The sequence below is a fragment of the Narcine bancroftii genome, chromosome 1, assembly GCF_036971445.1.
Source record: "Narcine bancroftii isolate sNarBan1 chromosome 1, sNarBan1.hap1, whole genome shotgun sequence".
In the NCBI taxonomy this organism is placed as follows: Eukaryota; Metazoa; Chordata; class Chondrichthyes; order Torpediniformes; family Narcinidae; genus Narcine; species Narcine bancroftii.
Genome location: NC_091469.1, coordinates 193,989,145 through 194,010,563, shown reverse-complemented (window position 1 = coordinate 194,010,563; position 21,419 = coordinate 193,989,145). Strand labels below are relative to the sequence as shown.

At 38.8% G+C, this 21,419-nt stretch overlaps 1 protein-coding gene across 6 annotated transcripts in view; it reads left to right on the top strand.

Annotated features, from left to right (window-relative positions):
- Positions 1 to 20,666, top strand: part of LOC138736743 (kynurenine--oxoglutarate transaminase 3-like) — a 79,238-nt gene extending 58,572 nt beyond the window's left edge. For all 6 annotated transcript variants that reach the window (XM_069886763.1, XM_069886773.1, XM_069886755.1 and 3 more), the window contains 7 exons: positions 3,383 to 3,503; positions 8,779 to 8,855; positions 10,348 to 10,437; positions 11,911 to 12,097; positions 14,406 to 14,482; positions 15,006 to 15,092; positions 19,478 to 20,666. In XM_069886763.1, the coding sequence (XP_069742864.1) occupies positions 3,383 to 3,503; positions 8,779 to 8,855; positions 10,348 to 10,437; positions 11,911 to 12,097; positions 14,406 to 14,482; positions 15,006 to 15,092; positions 19,478 to 19,546 (708 nt within the window). In that variant the 3' untranslated portion in view covers positions 19,547 to 20,666. The remainder of the gene's footprint in view (positions 1 to 3,382; positions 3,504 to 8,778; positions 8,856 to 10,347; positions 10,438 to 11,910; positions 12,098 to 14,405; positions 14,483 to 15,005; positions 15,093 to 19,477) is intronic.
- Positions 20,667 to 21,419: the final 753 nt, after the last annotated feature.

The window sequence follows — 21,419 nt, the reverse complement described above, 5'->3', positions numbered from 1 at the left end:
GGGGAGAGGAGAAGGAGCTGTGGGTAAAGAAGGGAGGAATCACTTCCCTGCAGAAAGCTCATTTTAATCCGAAAGCTAAAAGATGGCAAGGATCACTTCGTGAGCCAAATAAGTGCCTTTAGTATAGAGTTGTACAGCACAGGACAGGCCTTTCACCGTGTCAACGATGACAATTATCTCTACTTATCCCACTTGCCTGCATGAGTTCGATAATTTTCTATGCCTTGCTCGTTCAAGTATCTGTTAAAAGTTGTTACTGTTCCTGCCTCCTCCACCACCACATGCATACTGACTACATTTGCCCCTTAGATTACATTTAAAACTCCTCCCTCTCATCTTAAACCTATCCCCTCTGGTTTTAGAGACCCCTACTATGGGGTAAAGACATTGGCTACCTACCCTATCTATGTCTCTCATAATCTTATCATAATCATCTCCAGGCCTTCTTTGTTCCAGGAAAAAAAACATTAACTATCCAATCTCTCCTGACAACTCCAGCACTCCAATTCACGTTGCCTCCTTGTGAAACTTTTCTGTATCTCTTATCTTAATGATGTCCTTCCCATCATGAGGTGACCAGAATTGCACCTAATCCTCCAAGGGAAACTAACCAATGTTTTGTACAACTGCAATGCTGAACAAATTAAGGCTTCAGAGATTAGTTTTGGGAGGGTAACGTCCCACTTTCTCACCACATGTATTTCTGCTTACACGAAACTATTATTGCAAGCATCCTCCCTGGTATCACCAAGCTTACCTGCTTTCTGTGCTCCTCTTTCTCTGCCCCACTTCCCCTCACACCTTCTTAAAAATTTCCCTCCAAAAACTCCTCCCTTCTTTACCCACAGCTCCTTCTCCTCTCCCCACACACAAACTTTTCCAGAACTATCTTCATAAATATTGGAATTTTTCTCACAGAATTCAGTTGAATAGTTATTTAGTTAAATAAACATTGCAGAAGAATTTTGTTACTGGTTAGTACTGCCAAATGCATACAATTAGCATAGCAGTTAGTGTAATGCTGTAACAGCGCCAGCGACTGGGGTTCAAATCCGGCGCTCTCTGTAAGGAGTTTGTATTTTTTTCCTAAGTCTGTATGGATTTCCTCTGGGTGGTCCAGTTTCTTCCCATCCTTCAAAATGTACCAGATCGTAGGTCACTTGAGTATAATGGGCTCAAGGTCTGAAAGGGTCTGTTACCGTGCCGTATGTCTAAATTTAATTTTGTATTGACCAAGACTTATGTTCATGTCATATTCTGATGGTTTTGATGTCAGAAATAGTACCTTTACAACTTACCTATAATTTATAATCACCAATGCTGAAAGTAATTTTTGTGAAACAGAAGAGTTGCATTATGTTTTCCACTAATAGGAATCAATTTGTAATAAATTTACTTTGTTTTCATCAGTCTAAGACAAACTTGGAATTTCCCAATTGATAGCTCATAGGTTAAGTAGATCCTTTCTGAAGGCCTTGATGAAGGGTTCCAACCGGAAATGTTGACCATTCTTTCTCCCCACTGATGCTGTTGAACCCATAATCCACACATGTCAAACTCTGGCCCGCGGGCCAAATTTGGCCCGCTATATAATTATATTTGGCCTGCAAGATCATTTCAAAAATGTATTAGAGGTGGCCCGCCCTGCAGCGAGAGCCGATGCTGTTTTTTGGTAATGTCACCCCCACCATCCTCCCCCTTCATTGCACATCCTTCCCCATTGTAACACGAGAAATTGTAACACGAGAAGTCTGTCGATGTCATCAGCCGGCAAGCCAGTTGGAAGGCTCCCCGCACAACCAGTCACTTCTCCCACCTGACGAGCAGTGCGGCGGACGGGCGAGCGCCTGTGATTTCCTGTCGGCGCGACGGGCATGGCAGGCTGCGCACGGCCCCCGGGCAGCGTGAGCCCCGCGCGACTGGCACCAGATGGCCCTTCCACAGCGCGAGCGCACTTCTCCTGGTCGCCACGGCCTTCAGCGCTTGCACCCGCGCGGACCCCAGGGACGGCTGGTTCGGCCCTGCACGTGAAGAGAGAGATGGTGGCTGTTCGCAAAGGCTGATCGGCAGCGCGGTGGGCCTGAGTGGGTGGGTAAGCAGGGGTGGGCAGAGGGTGCAGGTGAGGAGTAATGGACAGGGAAAGCTATGGTGGTGCAAGGGGCAGTTAGAGGGAGGGATGAGTAGAAGGAGGGGTGGATAGGGAAGAGGTAAAAAGGGAGGGGCAGGGTGAGTAGGGGAGGGGTGATTAGAGGGTGAGAGACGGGTAGAGGGAGGAACAGGTTGAGGGGAGAGGCAGTAGAGGGGCGTGTATAGGATGGGGTGGGTAGAGGCAGAGCGAGTGGAGTGAGGGGTGAGTAAAGGTTGGGTAAAGGACTGGTCAGGTAGAGGGATGGTGGGTCGAGGGTGAATAGACGCCTAGAGCCTGAGGCGTGAGCAGGAAATGCTGAGTCCTGATGCAGGCCAAAATGGACACAGCCTGTGAATGCTGACTACATCTCCACAGGGACCAAATATGTTTCCCTCAGGTCAAGCAAAGGGTGAACTTGAGCTACCTACTCCTGACCTGTAACATTATATCCTAAAGTTTAACATTACATATGTTGAAAGATGAGAAAACATGCAGATGTTGTTGAAAATTTTCAATAAATATTTAGTTCGGCCCTCGACTTAGTCCAAGTTTTTAATTTTGGCCCTCCGTGAATTTGAGTTTGACACCCCTGCCATAATCCATCAGATTAAAGTTCCTTTCTGCCTATGTCAGTAATTCAGGTTGATAGGAAGGATTAGACCCCTGAGTCTAGTGGAAGAACACAAATGTTCATTTGGCTTTACAGTGAAAATGATCAAAACATTTCCTTTGCAATTTGAAACACCTTGTTGTGGGTAAAACAACAGCTGCATTTAATTACATCACAAGACATTTTAATATTCTTTTACTGTAAAGCTTTTTGGAATGTTCCCAAGATATGAATTATTCTACAAATGCAGTCTGCTGCATTTTAATTCTGCAATATGGTGCATTATTGCCCATATCATTCAGTCACAAAATACTATGGTTTACAAAAAAAAAATTTTCCTCTATGTCAATGAAAGCTGGAGATAATTTTCAATAAAATATTGTTGCAGTGTAAACAATTATAAACAGTATTGCCAGGAACAGAAAAGACTCAAAAACAACATGTTCTGTTTTGTGACTGACATTCCTCTCTAATGAATAAAAGGAAATGCGTCATTTCCGTGACCTGATTAAAAAGGGGAATAATGAGAAAGATGAAGGAATGATTAATCTAGTGGGACAGAGTACAAAGAATGAAGGACATTTAGGTTGGTTTCCGTTTGCTTCAAACATGTTGCTGAACAATTCTTTATTTTACCCCAACAGGTCTTGAACTGTGAAGAATTGCAGGTGATCGCAGAACTCTGTGTAAAACACAATGTCTTGTGTATTAGTGATGAGGTGTATGAGTGGTTGGTATATGATTCTAAGGAGCATGTACGAATTGGTAAGAAAGATTCATATAAATCATTTTGACTATGTACTTAAGTGTTGTTAATTCTAACAATGCAATCTAATCCACTTAATGGCCTGAGCACCTTCAGAGAGAGACTCCATTATTTTATCTCTTTAAATGTTGTTCACACAATTCTTTCTCTTTCTGGACTAGATAAACACTTGTCCAGAGCATCAACTAATCAAGTTGTTCCAAGTGGATCAGTGACCGACAGGCCTTTGATTCAAAAGTTTCTTTATTTTGTTCTCTTTAGAAATGTTTATTTGAGGTTCCCCTCACCATGAATGTGCAAAGGACTGTAACTATAAAAATGTATGCTTCAATGCATTGCATAACTTCTCACTAATTAATATTTTGGTGGGATCCAACAAGATTACAGAAAATAGGAAGTCTTTTATTGCAGAAGTCCTGAAAATTTTTGGAAGGTTCAATTTACTGAAATGATGAAAGCACCTCGACTCAACCTACTCTGACACTCTCCAACCATTCTGCCCATGTCTTTTTGCTTCATTGACAATAGTCACTTTTAAGCTGCAACACCTGGGTAGCCCTCCTGGGACCCAGGTGCAATTACTGGGGCAAAGGTGCTTCCAGCAGGGGATCAACCCATTAAATCGCCAACCTGACGAATCCCACCCCCTTGATGATGCGGTAAGTGATGCGTCACGCACTCAGGGGAACTATCATTAAGTCTCCCCCGCACCCCCAGCGGCCTTAAGTCACCCCTGACCCCTCTCCTCTCCCCTCTGCGGCAGCGACCTCTCTCCTCCCCCACCCCCCCCCCCCCCGGGGCACCAACCCCTTTCTCCTTCCCAACGGCAATAACCCCTCCCCTCTCCCCCGCAGCAGCGACCCCTCCCTGCTGATCGTGACCACTCTCCTCCCCCTGCGATGTCGACCTCTCTCCCCATGGCAACGACCTCACACCCCCGATTGTGGCCCCCCTCTCTCCCCCTCACTGCAGCAACCTTCCTTCAACCCCCCTTCCATCCCAGGCCCTGCGGTAGTGACCCCTCTCTCTCCTCTCCCTCCCCATTGTGGCAGGCGGTTCACCCAGGGGTTTCCCTGTGACCCCTGCACACAAGCACTGACGTCACAGGAGTAACCGAGTTGGCCATTTTGCTGATCAAGCCACCAGTGGACATGACCTAGGCAAGTTTAATTGGGTTCCCTGACCACCTCTGAGGTAGGTCAGGGACCCGGTTGAATTTGCAACACGCTGACTGGGTCAGACCTTTTCGAGCTGCCGTGTGAGTGGGATGCTAACTGGACAAATTGTCCAATTGACCCCATTTTACACGGCAGCTAGAAAGGGCCTATTGATTTCACTGGCTTTCATTAACACCCCCCACCCTCCCACCCCCGTCACCTTTCCTATCTCTGTCTCTTCATTCCGCTTCCTTTCACACAAACATGATAAATTCTTACCTCATCCCTTTATCATATCCAATTAACATCTTTTGTTGGTCTGGATTTCTCCCCCAGCCAGCATTTCTGAATTCTGAGATTTCCTGCTTCTGGGTTATTCCTTGAAGAAGAGCTCAGACCCAAAACATCGGCAATATATCTTTGTCTTCTATAGATGTTGAAAAGACGAGCTGAGTTCCTCCAGCATTTTGGTGTGTTTTTACTACAATCACAGTGTCTGCAGACTTTCATGTTTCACTCATGTCTCATTGATGTACTGTCCTAACACCAAATGTCCAAGATCATTTTTATTGTATCATTACTTTTTGTATTAATTGCTACATAAGAGTTAACATTGTAGAATGGCTCCTCTCTCCCCTAGGCTCTACTATATTTTTGGCATTTTAACCTTGAGTCCCTTGTTGCTTTCAGTACTGTCAGTCTCCTTACTAATTAAATTCTGATCCTTTCCAGGTATTTGTTTGGCTGATATTTTCAATAGTTCTCTTTCATGGGGTACAATCCTGTGCCTAGCTCTGAAGCCTCCAAAGCTGTTCTTTCCCTGTTCACCATTCAATATGCCTATTACAGAACTATAGAAGGAAGCTTAGCAACTTTGTGCTGTCTCTGTGCAGGAAGAATACAGGTTGTCCAACTCTTTTGCTCTATCTATAGTCGTGTAATTTTTAAAAACTTATTTTTAAGGACTTTAGTTCTGCTTTGAATGCCATGATTGAACCATTGCTTACTCCTGCATGACAACTCAGATCTTAACTACTTACAGCATATGTAAGTTTTTTCAGCCATTGCTTCATTTTCATCTGGTCTTAATATTTCTGCCAACGTTAGCCTTATCTCACTAACTACGCTGTCTGAAATCTATCAGATCTCACTCACCCACTTCTGATGAGTACTCATGTCTTCCCATATCCCCATCCCAGGAATTATTGTAGTCAATCTCCTTTGCACTGATAGGGGGCTTTCAAATCTCCCCTTTAGTTTTGAGCTCAGACACATTCATTCAGGTGTGGTGGAGGCAATACTTTTTATAAATGTTTACCATGACTTCTTTGCTCTTGTTTTTTTATGCCCCAGTTTATACAGCTCAGGATATTAAGTGCTTTTTTTTAGCCTCTTTCTCAGTCTGCCCTACCCCTTTCAAAAATATAAATACATAATACCCTGATCTCTCTGCTCCTGTACCCTTTTAGAATTGTGCCATGCAGTTATGCTGCCTGCTCTCTTCCTACCAGAATGTAATTTTTTTTACTATAAATTTCATTTACCTTGTCAGCTTGTTCCACCGCTTTCTCCTGATGTCTTTTACTGTCCTGTTTACAGTTAAGTGTCATCTGCAGATTTGGAAAATTGTACATAATGCACCCATATAAATTGTTGAAAATATATATATTAAGAAAAATAGTTTCCACTGTACTCTACCCTCTAATATGATAATCAGCTCTTCACTTTAATTTCCTGTCACTCAACCATTCTTTTATTCATGGGCTGCAAATCTTGTTTCATTCTTCCTTCCAAGCTTCTAAACACACACTCTTACCTCCATTCTTCCCAATTCCCTGAATATGCCTTTCAATAATTTATTTTCTCATAAAAATTCTGACATATTCCAGAGTTTGGCTTCCATGAATCTCGGGTACTGGGGTAATGCTATACAAATGAAGAACAGTATCCTTTGTGACTTTGTAAGAAGCTTGACAAGGAAGAATCAGTGTTTGACATGTTTAATGTGAATCTTCCTCTTGCATAGCTCCCTGCTGTACCAGATCAATGATACTTCTCAAATCATTATTTTCCTAGCTCTTATAACATAAACATTTTCATTGACAGGTTCTCTTACTTTGCTTTCTTCTCTGAATGCTGGTCCTGACAACAAAATTCCAAGCCACAAGTTTTGTTTAGGTTGATGACACCCAACTCTTTCCACTACTTAATGCTTTTTAAAAATATTTTATCCAAATACAGAAAATGACAATCATATGTTAAAATCAGTTATACATGCTACAAATTATACCCCAATAAACCCCACCAACCCCTTCCCCCCAAATAATAATCCCCAAAATAAAAAGAAAAAAAGATAGAAACAAAAATACAGAAAAGTTAGAAAAAAAACCAAACCTGGTTACCAAAATATCATCACCATTCACACAACCTTTCCTTTAATATCATCATTTATTTATCCCAAGGAGTTAGCAAGGTTTCATGAAGTTCAGGGAAAGCTCTTTATAAATTCATACCTATTTTATGTAAGTATAGGACCAAATTTTCAGAAAAATATATTTATTCTTTAAATTATATGTAATTTTCTCAAGAGATATTCAACGATGTATTTCTGTATGCCATCTTTTCATTCCAAAATGGGAATCTGATTTCTATGCCACTGCTATATATTTTCTTGCAACTGCTAACGCAATTTTCATAAATTCCTTTTGGAAAATAATTCAATTTTAATTTTAGTCTTACTGCTAAAAAAATTTGCCCAACAAAAAGAGCATTGGATCTTGTGGAAGTTTAACTCCTGTAACTTGTTGTATAAATGTTCTTAATTTTATCCAAAATGGTCTCAATTTTGAACATGACTATGTAGTATGCAAAAAGAGTGCCTGCCTTTGGACTACATCTATAACATTTTTCTGATAGATCTGCTTTCAATCTATTTAATTTTTGTGGAGTAAGGTACAATTGATGCAAAAAATTATATTGAACCAATATACATCTAACATTTATTGTATTTGTCATGCTATCATAACATAATTCCTATCAATTTTTCTCTGCAATACATATTCAAATCCAATTCCCATCTCTGTCTAGATCTATGTATTCCCTGCTTCAAAGTTTCTTTTCGCAATAATATATGCATAGCAGATGTAAATTTCTTAGTAAATCTATTCACTACTTCATGCTTGTATTCCCTTTGTTAACTCGTTTGACATTTAATCTTGAATAACTTTTTTTCACCTTAAGGGAAATTGACTGTTTGACTCCATTCTTATGCCATTGATTTCAGAATAAATACAGAGGTGGATTTTTTAAAGCTAAATGCAGATTGGCATCTTTGGCTTCCTGGTTGATCTGCACTTTCCATTACTTGTGCTGCTTTCATCCCCAAACTGCTTCCACTTATGCCTCAATCCATTCCTTCATTATTGAAATGGCAGCACATTCTCCAGGTTAGAATCATAGACACTCTTCGGCCCAACTTCTTCCTTTGTTTGCTCTGTAAAGGCACACAAAGAGGCACAACTAGTCTAGAGCCACTATCAAGACATGAAAGAGAAGCAAAAGAAAGCCGCTGCAGAGACATCACATGTCCATGGATCCTACTGCCTTCTCTGATGTTGCTGCCTTCTGCACTTTCGTAACCTCAGTAGCGGCATCCCCTCCTGTCTGATCCAGTGGTGTACCTGAGCTCAAGTCATCCAAATCACCCTCTTTGGCCTTGGTTCTGAACCCTAAATCAATTAAGAAGCTGTCGGTGCCCGTTATTGAAATGTAAACTGTTTAGTAAATGTAAATGATTTGCTGTTTTTTTTATTTGATTGACTCAATTGTCTCAAGTCTGACCCAATGATTATCCATGTAGAAATACAAATAGATTTACCATTAATTATAATTAAATAATAATTTTTAAGCTTTCACTATGTTATGGAACCTACTAATAACATACCCTGTTTAGAAAGTCTAATCACACAGTTGTAAATTATGTTTAACCACTGCAACATATCTAATGTACTAATGAATCTCCACACTGGTGGGCAGATGTGCAAAGATCACCCTTTTTAATGGCTCTTTTTCCACTGCTTATACTTGCCCACATTTCTACTTACATTTGTATTCCCAGCCACCATGCCAGGGATGTGGGAGCGAACAGTTACAGTTGGAAGTGCAGGAAAATCCTTCAGTGCTACGGGATGGAAGGTGAGAATAGAGAAAGTTTTGAAATTGAATAAGGTATTAACAAACCTTGGAGATGATTACTGCAATTTACTTGTTGGTAGCTAGTCATAACATAAAATCTTAGGTTGCTAACCGAGGAAATTATTGATTTGTTTTGAAATCAAATACTTTTTTTTTCAGTTCCTATAATTAAATTGGCTTCAACTGGACAGCTGCCAGAGCTTTATTCAAATTTAGGATCTGTTTCAATGAGATTGGGTTGAAATCAACTGAATTCCTACAAATTTAATACCCAGTTCTCAGGCACTGCAACTTAGCCACTGTCATTAGAAATAGTCAACTCCCCAGTATCTGACACCTATAGGGATTGCAGATGCTGGATTGTGAATTTTCCAGTTCCCTGAGATGCACTCTTACAATGCCTACCTAATAACCTGCATGAAGAATAAACTGTTTTAAAGACAAGACAGTTCAAAATATAAATAATTTGAAAAAAATCATTATCATCACTTTAATTAGGTAATTCCTGTAATTTACAACATTTAAATTCAAACCCCTGATCACTGTAACAGCATTATGCTAACTGTGCCTCTATCACAATTAACCCTCCTCCTCCAAGTTTACAGATAAAACCCTTACTAATACACTTAATAATATATAAGCAGGGATAAGGAGACACTTTGAGAGTCACCCCAATGACGAGCAGCATCAGCCAGCTCTTCATCCTGGGCAACACCAGGATGAAAAGCTTTATTCAACCAGCTGCTGCTGGCAGGGCACAACTGGGGCACTCTACTGGCTGAATGCTTGCTCCAATGCTCACCAAAGGTATTGCTTTGGAGATCATTTAAATTATATATTTTTAAAATCTAGACTACAGCACAGTAACAGACCCTTTCAGCCCACGAGCCCGTGCTGCCCAATGTACACCTAATTAACTTATGCCCCCCGGTATGTTTTGTACGGTAGGAGGAAACCAGATCCCCCAGGGAAAAGTCACACAGACACAGGGAGAGTATACAAACTCCTTTCAGACAGCTTGGGATTTTAACCCCAGTCTGTTCCCAATAGTTGGCGCTGTAAAGGTGTAGTGCTAACCACTTTACCAACCGTGCCGTCCCTTTTACAATTTTAAACTTTTATTTAAATTTTTACTTATTCTTATTTATTTTAACTTCATTTATTTATTTTCTCGGATTTTTATTTTGCTGGTTGCTTGGGATTGCCAGTTACTTGAATTCCGGATACCGAGGATTTTACTGTACCAGTCATAAAATTAACCTTCAGTGCCAATATTGCTTCTTATTGAGATATTGCACACAGTTTGTTTGTTAGTTGGTTTGTTGACAATAATTAACTTAGTTAAACATTTGGAATAAAATTAGCTGTTTTCAGTAGGAATTCTATACAAGATAAATCTGTTGAAACCAGTTACATTTTAATTTTTAAAATACTACTAGATGTTATTGATTTTGCACACTGTACAAAACATTGTAGATTGGATTTATTGCAGATTGGATGGGCAATTGGACACAAAGGCTTAATCAAACATTTACAGACCGTCCATCAGAACTCAATCTACCATTGTGCTACTGGACCACAGGTGAGAAGTACCAAAGGATTGTTTTGCACACCTGCAAATGTAATTGAGAGATGGAATCAATGCCATGTATTCACAATAATGTACTTACCCTGATCCACAAGGCCTCCTACTCCTTTCCTGCAGCACCAGTATATCCATAGCTTCTTTGTCTGCACTTGTTCTCAAAGCAATTCCATCAATCCCATTCTACCAATTATTTCCTCTTTGCTCGGACTATTACAATATTCATAAACATCCCATCAATTCTCCTACCAGATAGCTACAATATGGGCAATTTATTGTAACCAATTCATCTATCATTCAACTTTTGGATGTGGAAGGAAATTGGAGCACCTATGGGAAAACCATCAAACTCCTCAACAGCAAACTCAATCAGGGACTCATTTAAGAACCTCTTTCTTTTGCACTTCATTTTTTCCTCTCTGTATTGCACTGTTTGCATTTCCTTATTTGTTTACATGTTTACATTGTGTACAGTTTTTTTTTGCATTAACATTAAGTGGTAATTCTGCCTTGCCCACAGGAAAGTGAAACTCATGGTTGTGATGTCATGTATGCACTCTGACAATAAATCTGTTTCTTTTATTTTTTTTTAAGATTCAAGATTATTGCCATGTAATACTACAGAATATGTAATATTTACATGAAATTGCCTTCTGCCAACCATAAGGCAAACAAAGAGTCTGCATTACAAACCAACTTTTATCAATTAATTGTCAACTAATTGTCCAAACATGATCTTTGTCATGTACCTTTTGTACTTTTCATTGCCCAAACCACCATCCACTTATATTTTCCCCTCTCCTCTGCCTTCTAATTTCCTGACCTTGGATTTTTCCAGTGTTAAAAGCTGCCCGGAAAGAGTTTTTATACAGGTTGGAAAGGCCTAATGATTTTGAACCTTTGATTGTGTTCAAAATTGGTAAATCATCTGGTTAAGACCATCTTAACCATTTAGACATTAATTTGAAGAATTGTACATGGGTGAGAGTAATCCTAGATCTAGTTCGAAATCTACCTTTTTTTTGTCAAGTCAGTTAACAATACACCCACAACTGGGTTGAAGTTGCCTGGTTGAATTATAAGCATTCTAATTCAGCCATTCTCAAAGGAAGCCAGAGCACATTTAAGTAAAAGCCTTGTTTTCTTTTCACCTCATTTACATAATTCTTTTAATATATGGAGTCAGAAGGAGAAACCAAAACTTGTTTGCTTCATAGGAAAGGGTTGAGCAGAGTCCTAAGGGGACCATAACCAAAAGAGGGTTGAGAATGAGTGTTCTAAATTTACCACAGATTAGTTCTAAATGAGCCGAGTTACCTTCCTCCATACCTTCGCAAGGTTAATCAATGTTTTTTTATTAAGAGATGCGTATAACAAAGTGTGAAAATAATTATTGAATTTGAAGTGCCAAGTTAAACTGTATTGAAGTTGATTGCTCTTCATAAAAAGGATAACTTTTTTCACCCACAGCAAGCAGTAGCAGAAGGATTTGAGAGAGAATTTCAATGTTTCGGATCACCAGAAAGTTATTTTATCAGATTGTGCAAGGAGGCACAGTTAAAGAGGGATCGACTTGTTGGCTGTCTTGTGTCTGTGGGGCTGAAGCCAGTTATACCAGAGGGAGGTTACTTCATGATCGCAGACATCTCAGAAGTTGGTAAGTAACCATTTGGATATTACCACAAGCCATCTAATAGTTGGATCTAGTTTGCTTTTTTTTTAAATGGTATTGCTATATCTGTATAGATGTTCCAGAGAACAGATATGAAATATATATATATATATATATATATCCTTGAGACTCATTCTTACAATGCCTAATTAAAACACCACCATTAAGAATAAACAATTTAAAAGACAAAAGTCAATGCAAAATGTAAAGTAATTTGAAAAAATATTAGTACTGCAGTCTTTAATTATGTAAAGTTCACTTTAATCAGGTAATTTCCATGATTTACAACATTTAAATTTAAATTCAAACCATAGAACACTACAGCACAGAAACAGTCCCCTTCAGCCCTTCTAGTCTATGCCAATTTTGCCTACTCCCACTGACATGCACCCAGTCTATAGCCCTCCATACCCCTCCCATCCTTGTGCCTGTCCAAATTCTTTTTAAATGTTAACATTGAGCCCGCATTCACCACCTCCGCTGGCAGCTCTTTCTACATTCCTACCACTCTCTGTGTAAAGAAGTTCTTCCTTAAACTTTTCCCCTTTCACTCTTAACCTATGTCCTCTGGTTTGTATCTCACCTACCCTCAGTGGAAAAAGCCTATCTACATTTAATTGGTCTATTCCCCTCATAATTTTAAATACCTCTCTCAAATCTCCCCTCATTCTTCTATGCTCCAGGGAATAAAGTCCTAACCTGTTTAACATTTCTCTTTATCTCAGTTCCTGAAGTCTGGGCAACATCCTAGTAAATCTTCTCTGCTCTCTTTCCATCATATTTAGATCTTTTCTGTAGTTTGGTGACCAAAACTGCACACAATACTACAAATTTGGCCTCACCAATGTCTTATACAACATTACCATAACATCCTAACTCCTATATTCAGTACTTTGATTTTCATAGGCCAATATGTCAAAAGCTCTCTTTACAACCTTATCCACCTGTGATATCACTTTCTGGGAATAATGTATCTGTATTCACAGGTCCCTCTACCACATTCCTCAGAGCCCTACTATTTACCGTTAATGTCCTTTCATGGTTTGTTCTTCCAAAATGCAACACTTCACATTTGCCTGCATTAAATTTCATCTGCCATTTTTCATCCATTTTTACAGCTGGTCCAGACCCTCTGCAAGCTTTGAAAACCTTCTTCGCTGTCCACAACACCTCTAATCTTAGTGTCATCTGCAAACTTGCTGATCCAATTTACCACATTATTATCCAGATCACTGATATAGATGGCAAACAACAATGGTCCCAGCACTGATCTCCGAGGCACACCAGTAGTCACAGGCCTCCAGTCTGAGAAGCAATCATCCACCATTACTCTCTGGCCTCTCCTGTCCAGCTATTGTCGAATCCAGATCATGACTTCACCATGAATACCTAATGTCTGAACCTTCCTGACTAACCTCCCATGCGGGACCTTGTCAAAGGCCTTACTAAACTCAAAGTAGACAACATCCACAGCCTTTCCTTCATCAACTTTCCTGGCAACCTCCTACAAAAACTCTAGCCCAGTCACTGGCGCTGTAACAATGTCGTCCTAACTGTGCCGCCATCATAATTAACCCCCTTCCCCAAGTTTACTGATAAAACCTTACTAATGTACTTAATAATATACAAATAAAGATAATGACTCTTACTAAGCATAGATAAGGAGACACTTTAAGAGAGTCACCCCAATGACAAGCAGAAAGAACCAGCTCTTCATCATTGGTGAAGCCATTTTATTCAAACACAACTTTATTCAAACAGCTGCTACATGCAAAGCACAATGGAAGCACTCAACGAGATGAATATTTGCTCTCATCTTCACCAAAGGTTTATGTGTTACTTCATTTACAATTTTAAACTTTTATTAATTTTTAAATTTGTTCTTATTTATTTATTTTTCTCAATTCTTTTTTGCCAGTTGCTTGAGGTTGCTTGAATTGCGTATAACAAATGTTTTACTGTATCTGTAGATAGAAACAAAAAAAAAAGTTCTATTTGGTTCTATTTTCAAGTTTGATTCTTCCTTTATCATGATTTTTTTTGACCAAGAGAATGGTGACTGGTTCCATCTTAATTATGGTCATTAACTTGGCTGCTAAGATGAATGCAAAGGTTGTATGAAACTGAGTTTTATGGTTTATATCTTCACCTTTTCAAGTGAGGAATGTTTGGCCATCATTAATTTAATTTGCATTTTGTACTGTGCATTAATAGGATAAGATCAAATTGCACAGGATTATTGTTTTCTGAAGTACATGTAGCCAACTTTCTATGTTCTACATTTTCCTTTCAGATGTTGACTTGCCGGAATCCACCGAGACCAAGCAGCCATATGATTATAGGTTTGTGAAGTGGCTCACAATCAATAAGGTAGGGAGCAGTAAAATTGAGTACAGTTGACTAAAATCTGTAATTGTTTTTGAATGTGAAGATATTTTTTTCCTCTGACTAGCTATTTATTATCAGACATTGTGTCTATTATGCAAAAGATTTTTGGGGGAATTTTCAAACATTGTACATTTCTGACTTGTAAGGTTCAAGCAATGGTTCATTCAGGTCACCCATCTCTTATCCACTCATTGTCTAGTTATATTGTATGCTGTAAGCATTAAATCATAATTTTGCCTTTAATCATCCTGTAACTCTCGAGCTGTTCAGTGGAATTTGTGATACTCGGACATTTAAAATAGTATGAGGTTGAATTAGCTAGGATCTTTTTAAATGGCAGATCAAACTTAAGTGGTCATATAGTCTACATCTATTTTTTTATGTTATAATTACGGTATATTTTACTACTGAATGGTTTGTTGACATATACAAAAATACAATGTACAGATGCAGTCTAAATCTTAGCTTGGTGAAAATACTCTTTTGCTACTTTTTTTTCCCCCAGGGTTTGGCCACAATTCCAGTATCTGCTTTCTACTCTTCTAATAGCAAAAAAGTCTTTGAGAATTTCATCCGAATTTGTTTTGTTAAGGTGAGCTACAGTAGGAATTATGTACTTTCTAAGGACTTCGCCATGTGTATATTTACTGCTGTGGAAAACTGAAGACAGCATAGCTTAGATGTTTCATGTGGAATTTATAATAGGTAAACTTTACATGCAGTAATATACAATTAATAGTGCATAATTTGCCCCAACTTCACTATTTTCCAGCTATGCTTTAAGCTGTCCTCTCCTAAGACTCTACTACCAGCTAAATAATAGTTTTTTTTCCAGTTCATGGTAGATCCAGCATCTCTCTCAAGAAGTCACATGTTCCATCACTTGTGTAAAGACTTGAGCATGGAATTCATTTAGTGCTGAGAGTGTCTTGTTGGTACTGCCTGTCAGATGAGAAGTAAACACAAAATCTGCTTTCTGCTGAGTTGGACATTAAAACATTTCTGGCACTATTTTTTTTAAAAGTTCTCGTTCTAACTAGTTAGTAGAATGTTTCTTTGTTCCAAATGACTGCACAGCTTTTTGCTTGACGATAGTGACTAATATTGGCAGTCCATTTGAACTGCAGATACTGTTCCACCCATTGAATCGATCCATCAATATGTTTATTTTTATATTTTATTTTTGATTTTTTTCAAAAATATACATAATAAAATCTTCAATAACACAATATATTAAACTTTTCTTACAAACAACAACAAAAACAAAACATTCCCTCCCTCCCTTCCCCCTTCTATACATACAGATCCACACACTGTCAGAGCTTACAAAACTTTTAAATATATAGAATACAGTTGGGGAAATCACTTTTGGGTATGCATAATAGCAGCATTTATATTCCTTATGTTATTGTATTTGAGCCCAGGTATGGCTCCCAGATCTTTACAAAAGTGTCATACTTGCTCTTTAAATACAGGTACACAATCCTTTATCCAGAACCCTTGGGGGACAATGCATCCACATTTCGGATTTTTCCAGATTTCAGAACAAAAGCCAGCTGCCTCAGATTTAAGCCCACCCGAATTGTGCTGCTGTATCCACCCCCTTCCAGTCGGGCTGGCGACTCTCTCCCCCTTGCCCACCTGTGTTGCGCTGCCATCTCTCTTCCCCCCGCTCACCCGAGTCGCACTGCCGTCTCTCCCCTGCCCACCTGAGTCACGCTGCCATCTCTCTCCCCCTCGCCCACCCAAGTTGCACTGCTGTCTCTCTTCCCCCCCCACCTGCTTGAGTCCTGCTGCCGCCTCTCCCCCCACCCGCCAAAGTCGTGCTGCCATCTCTCCTCCCTCACCTGCCTGAGTCGCATTGCCATCTCTCTTCTCCCACCCGCCTGAGTTGCACTGCCATCTCTCTCCCCTTGCTCATCCGAGTCACGCTGCCGTCTCTCCCCCGCCCATGCAAGTCGCGCTGTTGTCTCTCCCCCCACCCACCCGAGTCGTGCTGCCATCTCTCTGTCTCTCTCTCTCTCTCTCTGCTGTACCAGCACCAGGAAAAAAAATGCCAGATTTTGGAGCTTTCCAGATTTTAGATGTCCAGATACATGAATGTGTAACTGTAATATGTGATTTTTTTTTCCCCATAAGTATACGGGAGTATAAGTTAATTTCCACAGTGCATCCTGCTATAAGTAGAGGGGAGTCAGACTTCCAAGTGATCGCAATACATTTTTTTGCTACCATCAGTGCTATTTTTAGAAATTAGATTTGATATTTGGTCAATTTGTTGCTTATTTCAATAGAATTGCCTAGTAGATTTTGCTCTGGGTTGCCCATGAAGGCTACTCCAGTTATCCTGCTTAATTTTTCTGTGATATCTTGCCAAAATGGCTTCACCTTTACACATGACCATGTAGCATATAGAAAAGTTCCTATTTCATTCCCACTTATGAAACACATCTCTGAAATTTCTGCTTTTGATCTATGTAACTTCTGTGGAGTAAGATATAATTGGTGTAGAAAATTATACTGAACTAGTCCATATCTTCCATTTATAATTGATGTCATATCGACCGTACACCAATCTGACCAGCTTCTTTCTGAGATTACTACACCCAAGTCCAACTCCCATCTTGATCCAGTAATTTGTTTTTCTCTAGATTATAGCATTTGCAATCTCTTGTGTTTCCATTTATCAGGATCCCATTGACATTGGAAGAGTTGGATTACTAACATTAAATAAGTATTCTTGCATAAGGAAAACAACATTTAATTCATACATTCTTAATTGGTTTAAATTGATCTGTATTGAATGAAGATATATTTAAAATTAATTGGCAGAATATTCAACTATCTCAGACAGCAGCTGGCAAACACACATGGACATGTCTCCCTCAGATGGTCTTGTGAATCTATTGCAAATGCTTACTCATTTGCTTTTAAACTATCTTCCTGAATGAATCTAACTGGTACATTATTTCATTAATGGCAGAACTAGTTTGGGAGAACAGAAGGAAGCCTGTAATTCTATAAATGTGGTGTTTAGGCCCTTTTACTTGCTTTATTTTGTCTTTAAATATCTCCAGTGACTTTTTTTTACACAAAAGGAGGTGGGTGTCTGGAGCATATTGCCAGAGGAGGTAGTTGAGACAGGTACTACTGCAATGTTTAAGAAACACTTGGACTGTCACATAGATAGGGTAGGTTAAGAGGTATATGGGCAGGTAGGATTAGTGTTGTGACAGATTATGTTATATTTTATATAGATATGTTTTTGGAAGATAAATTGTGGGGTTTTTAGTTAGGTCACACACGGATACAAACACTTCAAAACAGATCTCATTTAAAATGCCAGAGCTCTGCTCAATCCAGACAGTCCAGGCTCTGAGTGCCTTTGCAAAAACTTTGAAGAATGCCTATAAGGATTTCACAAGTAGGTGTTAATTGGACATGCTGTGGAGTAATGGATTATTGTTTTGGAAAGCAACAGATGAATGGACTCAAAGATTAGGTCTGGTGTTGCAGTTTGCTGTTTGCTGTTCTAAGAGGGTCATGTGGTTTTCTCAGAAAAAGAGAGAATTCAGTTCTACTGTTCAGCAGCAGCAGTAGCTGGGACTGGAACATGACAAGCTGGCAAGCTTGTGGAAAAACCCCATTTTGAAGACAGATTGTGAGTTCTTAGTTAAGTCTGGTTAAAGCCCTTGTGGTCCATACAAGAGGAGATGGCTGGCTGCCTAATGCTTCATTTGAAATAAGGGAAACAGAAAAGGAGTTCTGTGGTGACCTAAAAGAAAGAGGTTATTATCTGGAAACTCAAGTTTCATTGGCAAGACACTAAAGTGGCTGATCGGAAGGAATCAGTTGTGTGTGTCCATTGAGCAATAAATCTCTCTGAAAACCAACAAGAATCTTCCTGAGGTAAAAGGTAAACCATTTACTTTTCAAGCACCAAAACCTGGTGAAATTCGTAAATGTTAAATTCTGTGCACAGTATAAGAATTGCCTGATACCAGTGAGTGAGAAGTGAGATTGGACTGTGAATCAAAGAACTTTTCTGAACTTACACACACATTACATACACATGCGCTTAGAATTAGAAGGGGTTTAAGTTAGGTTAAGTTAATAGTAATAAGTTAAAGTTTGATCCTGTTTTCATGTTTAAAGATAATTAAAAGCAACTTTTGTTTAAGTAACCATTTGTCTTAGTGAATTTCTATTGCTGCTGGATTTTGGGGTCCTCTGACTCCATAACATTGTGGGTGGGTTGATGTGGGAACTTGGATCACAGTGTTTCTACACTGTGACTCTATGACTACATTCAAAATTGATGCATTTAAAATCGATTCATTGGCTGTGAAATGCTTTGGTGGAACACATATTCTGGTGGAGGTATGCTGAGGGTCAAGCAGCATCAGTAGGAGGTTTTGACCCAAAATGTTGGCCATTCTTTTTCTCCCACTATTGCTCCTTGACCCACTGAGTACCTCCAGATGTGTGTTGTTGTAGATTCCAGCATCTGCAGTCTCTTATGTATCAAATATGTGGGTCTGTCTTTCAGTTGTAGAAGTTACTGCAAGTTGCATCTTTCTTGTAATAAAATAAGCAACTTGTCTCTAATGATCTTTTATTTGCTATTTGTTTGATTCATTTTTCTGTTAATGTTTTTGTGAGGAAGATTTTAAACTGAATGCCGAGTTTGGGTCAAAAATGTTTAAGTGCAAGTTCAATTCATGCTCAGCCTTGGAAGATTAGAGCCTATCCTATCACAACCTGTTGTTTATTGTTACCATACTACCATGCACTTAATTTAAGGACACATATACACTATTAGATATTTACGATGTTTTGTAAAAGCCTTTGATATATTTATGTAGAGGCCATTTCAATCCAGATTCATCTGGTTAGGAAGAGAAGTGATGGGTAAATTTAAGGAAATAGTTTGCATAGAAGTTGCTTTAATAATTTTCCTGTATTTAATATCTCCAGGAGGACACCACACTAAGCAAGGCAGAAGATATTCTTCGAGAGTGGAGCAGGACAAGAAAGATTCAGTGATTATATAAAATGAATTTATTAAAAAGTGATCCTAAGTGATGCATAAAATAGATAATTCTCTCTATATTTTCAAATACTGATAAGCATTGAACAAATGAAGCCGAAGGAGAATTGGACTAAGTGTCCCCTTCATGTCCTTCATTCATTAATATCATGTTAATCCTGTGGCACAATATTACTGAATTGCCTTAGTGTCCAATAAAAGCTCCAATGAATATATTTGATGATTGATATCTCAGCTATCTGATACTGAGAATTTCAAAAACCCACAACCCTTCAAAAAATTAAATTCTTCCTCAGTCTTGTGTCACTGCATCTCTCCTACTCTTCCTCTTCCATTCCCTCCCCCCCATCCCCGCCCCCCAAAAAAACCCTCGTTGCCTAATTTTGGAGACTTATACTAGAGGAAACAGTCTCTTAGCATTTGCCATGTCTCAATGAGATAATATCTTCCTCCTCTTAACTCCAGTGAATACAAGTTGGTTATACTTTTTGCTCTCAAACAAGAAATCAATCTGCAATTCACTCACTTCAAGGCAAATGTACCTTTGAATAAAGAAACCAAAACTGCACACTTTACTCCAAATAAAATCTTGCCAGTCCCTGGTATAATCTAGAAGATTTCCTTATTTTTGTGCTCTATTGCTTAAGATGCTCTAGTTTGATAGTCATGAGGCCATGATTAAGAGATTTCTGATTTCAATTGAACCAGTAAATTAGAGCTTGGGTTTTACTCCCTTGTAAAGAAGGGAAAATCAAATGATAATTTGTACTTCTGTGGCAATCAATTTTGATCCAACCCAGCAGACAGCTTGCATAGAATTGATGGGAATAAATTGCCTCATTGGCAAATGACAAAGAATGGCTAAGGTCTTTATCAAAGAATGGAAAATTTAAGACAAGGTTTTAATGGTGTTTAATAAGTAATTTGTGTGTAAATACTGAATACTAACTTTTCTGTTTGAGTTTGTCATTTTAGATGAATGCTTTACCATTTGGTGATGTCAGGGTTTGCCTAATCTTGGTGGTCATGCCATTTCTGTGTAGCTGTAACCTGTCACCGTGATCGTCAAGATGGTTCTGGCACTGAATTAATTAATAAAATTAAAAATTGAATTTATTTCTCTTGTTGAGTATATTAAGTACTGTGATGTGCTAATGTCAGAAGGCTAAATATGAAAAAAAAACTCTCCTGTTATAATTGAGTATACTGTAATTACGTATGCTCTTTCTATATTTTCATATATTTGCCTGGCTTGGTTAAGAATTTAAATGAATCGTGTTGTAACTAGGAGATAACTTATTCTCATGACTAAGGCAGCTTTCCTGGCTCCAACTCTTGAATAGGAGGTTTGTGGGTGATGGTAAGGGAAATTAGATAATTACACAAACTAGCAAAGTACTTCAAGAACATTTCTTTATCTCACTGTACAATAAATATTTAGAAAGGTGAAAAATAAAGAATTTTTAAGGAGACCTGAAAATTCAAAAACACCCTCTAATGCTACAAGACTACTCTCACACTTTGATCTTTTTATAATTTAAATGCATACAAAGAACTTATTCTTTTCATTATTACTCACTGATAACTATCTTTAGTCATTTCCCTTTTCAGTTCCCTTCTGTATGTTCTTTAGGAATGAGTCAAATTTGTATTTGAATATCACAATTTTGCAAGTCTTTGATTCTACACACAGGAGGCAGTGAGATTATGGAATGAGCTGCCAAAGTGGGAGAAGCAGGTACATTAGCTCCCTTTGAGAAACATGTATGGTTTTTAGACTGCAGGCATGTAACAACACAATCAAGGAATTTTGCCAGTACACGGACAATCTATAAAGGAATGTGCAGGAATTTTGAGTCAATTCCTGTT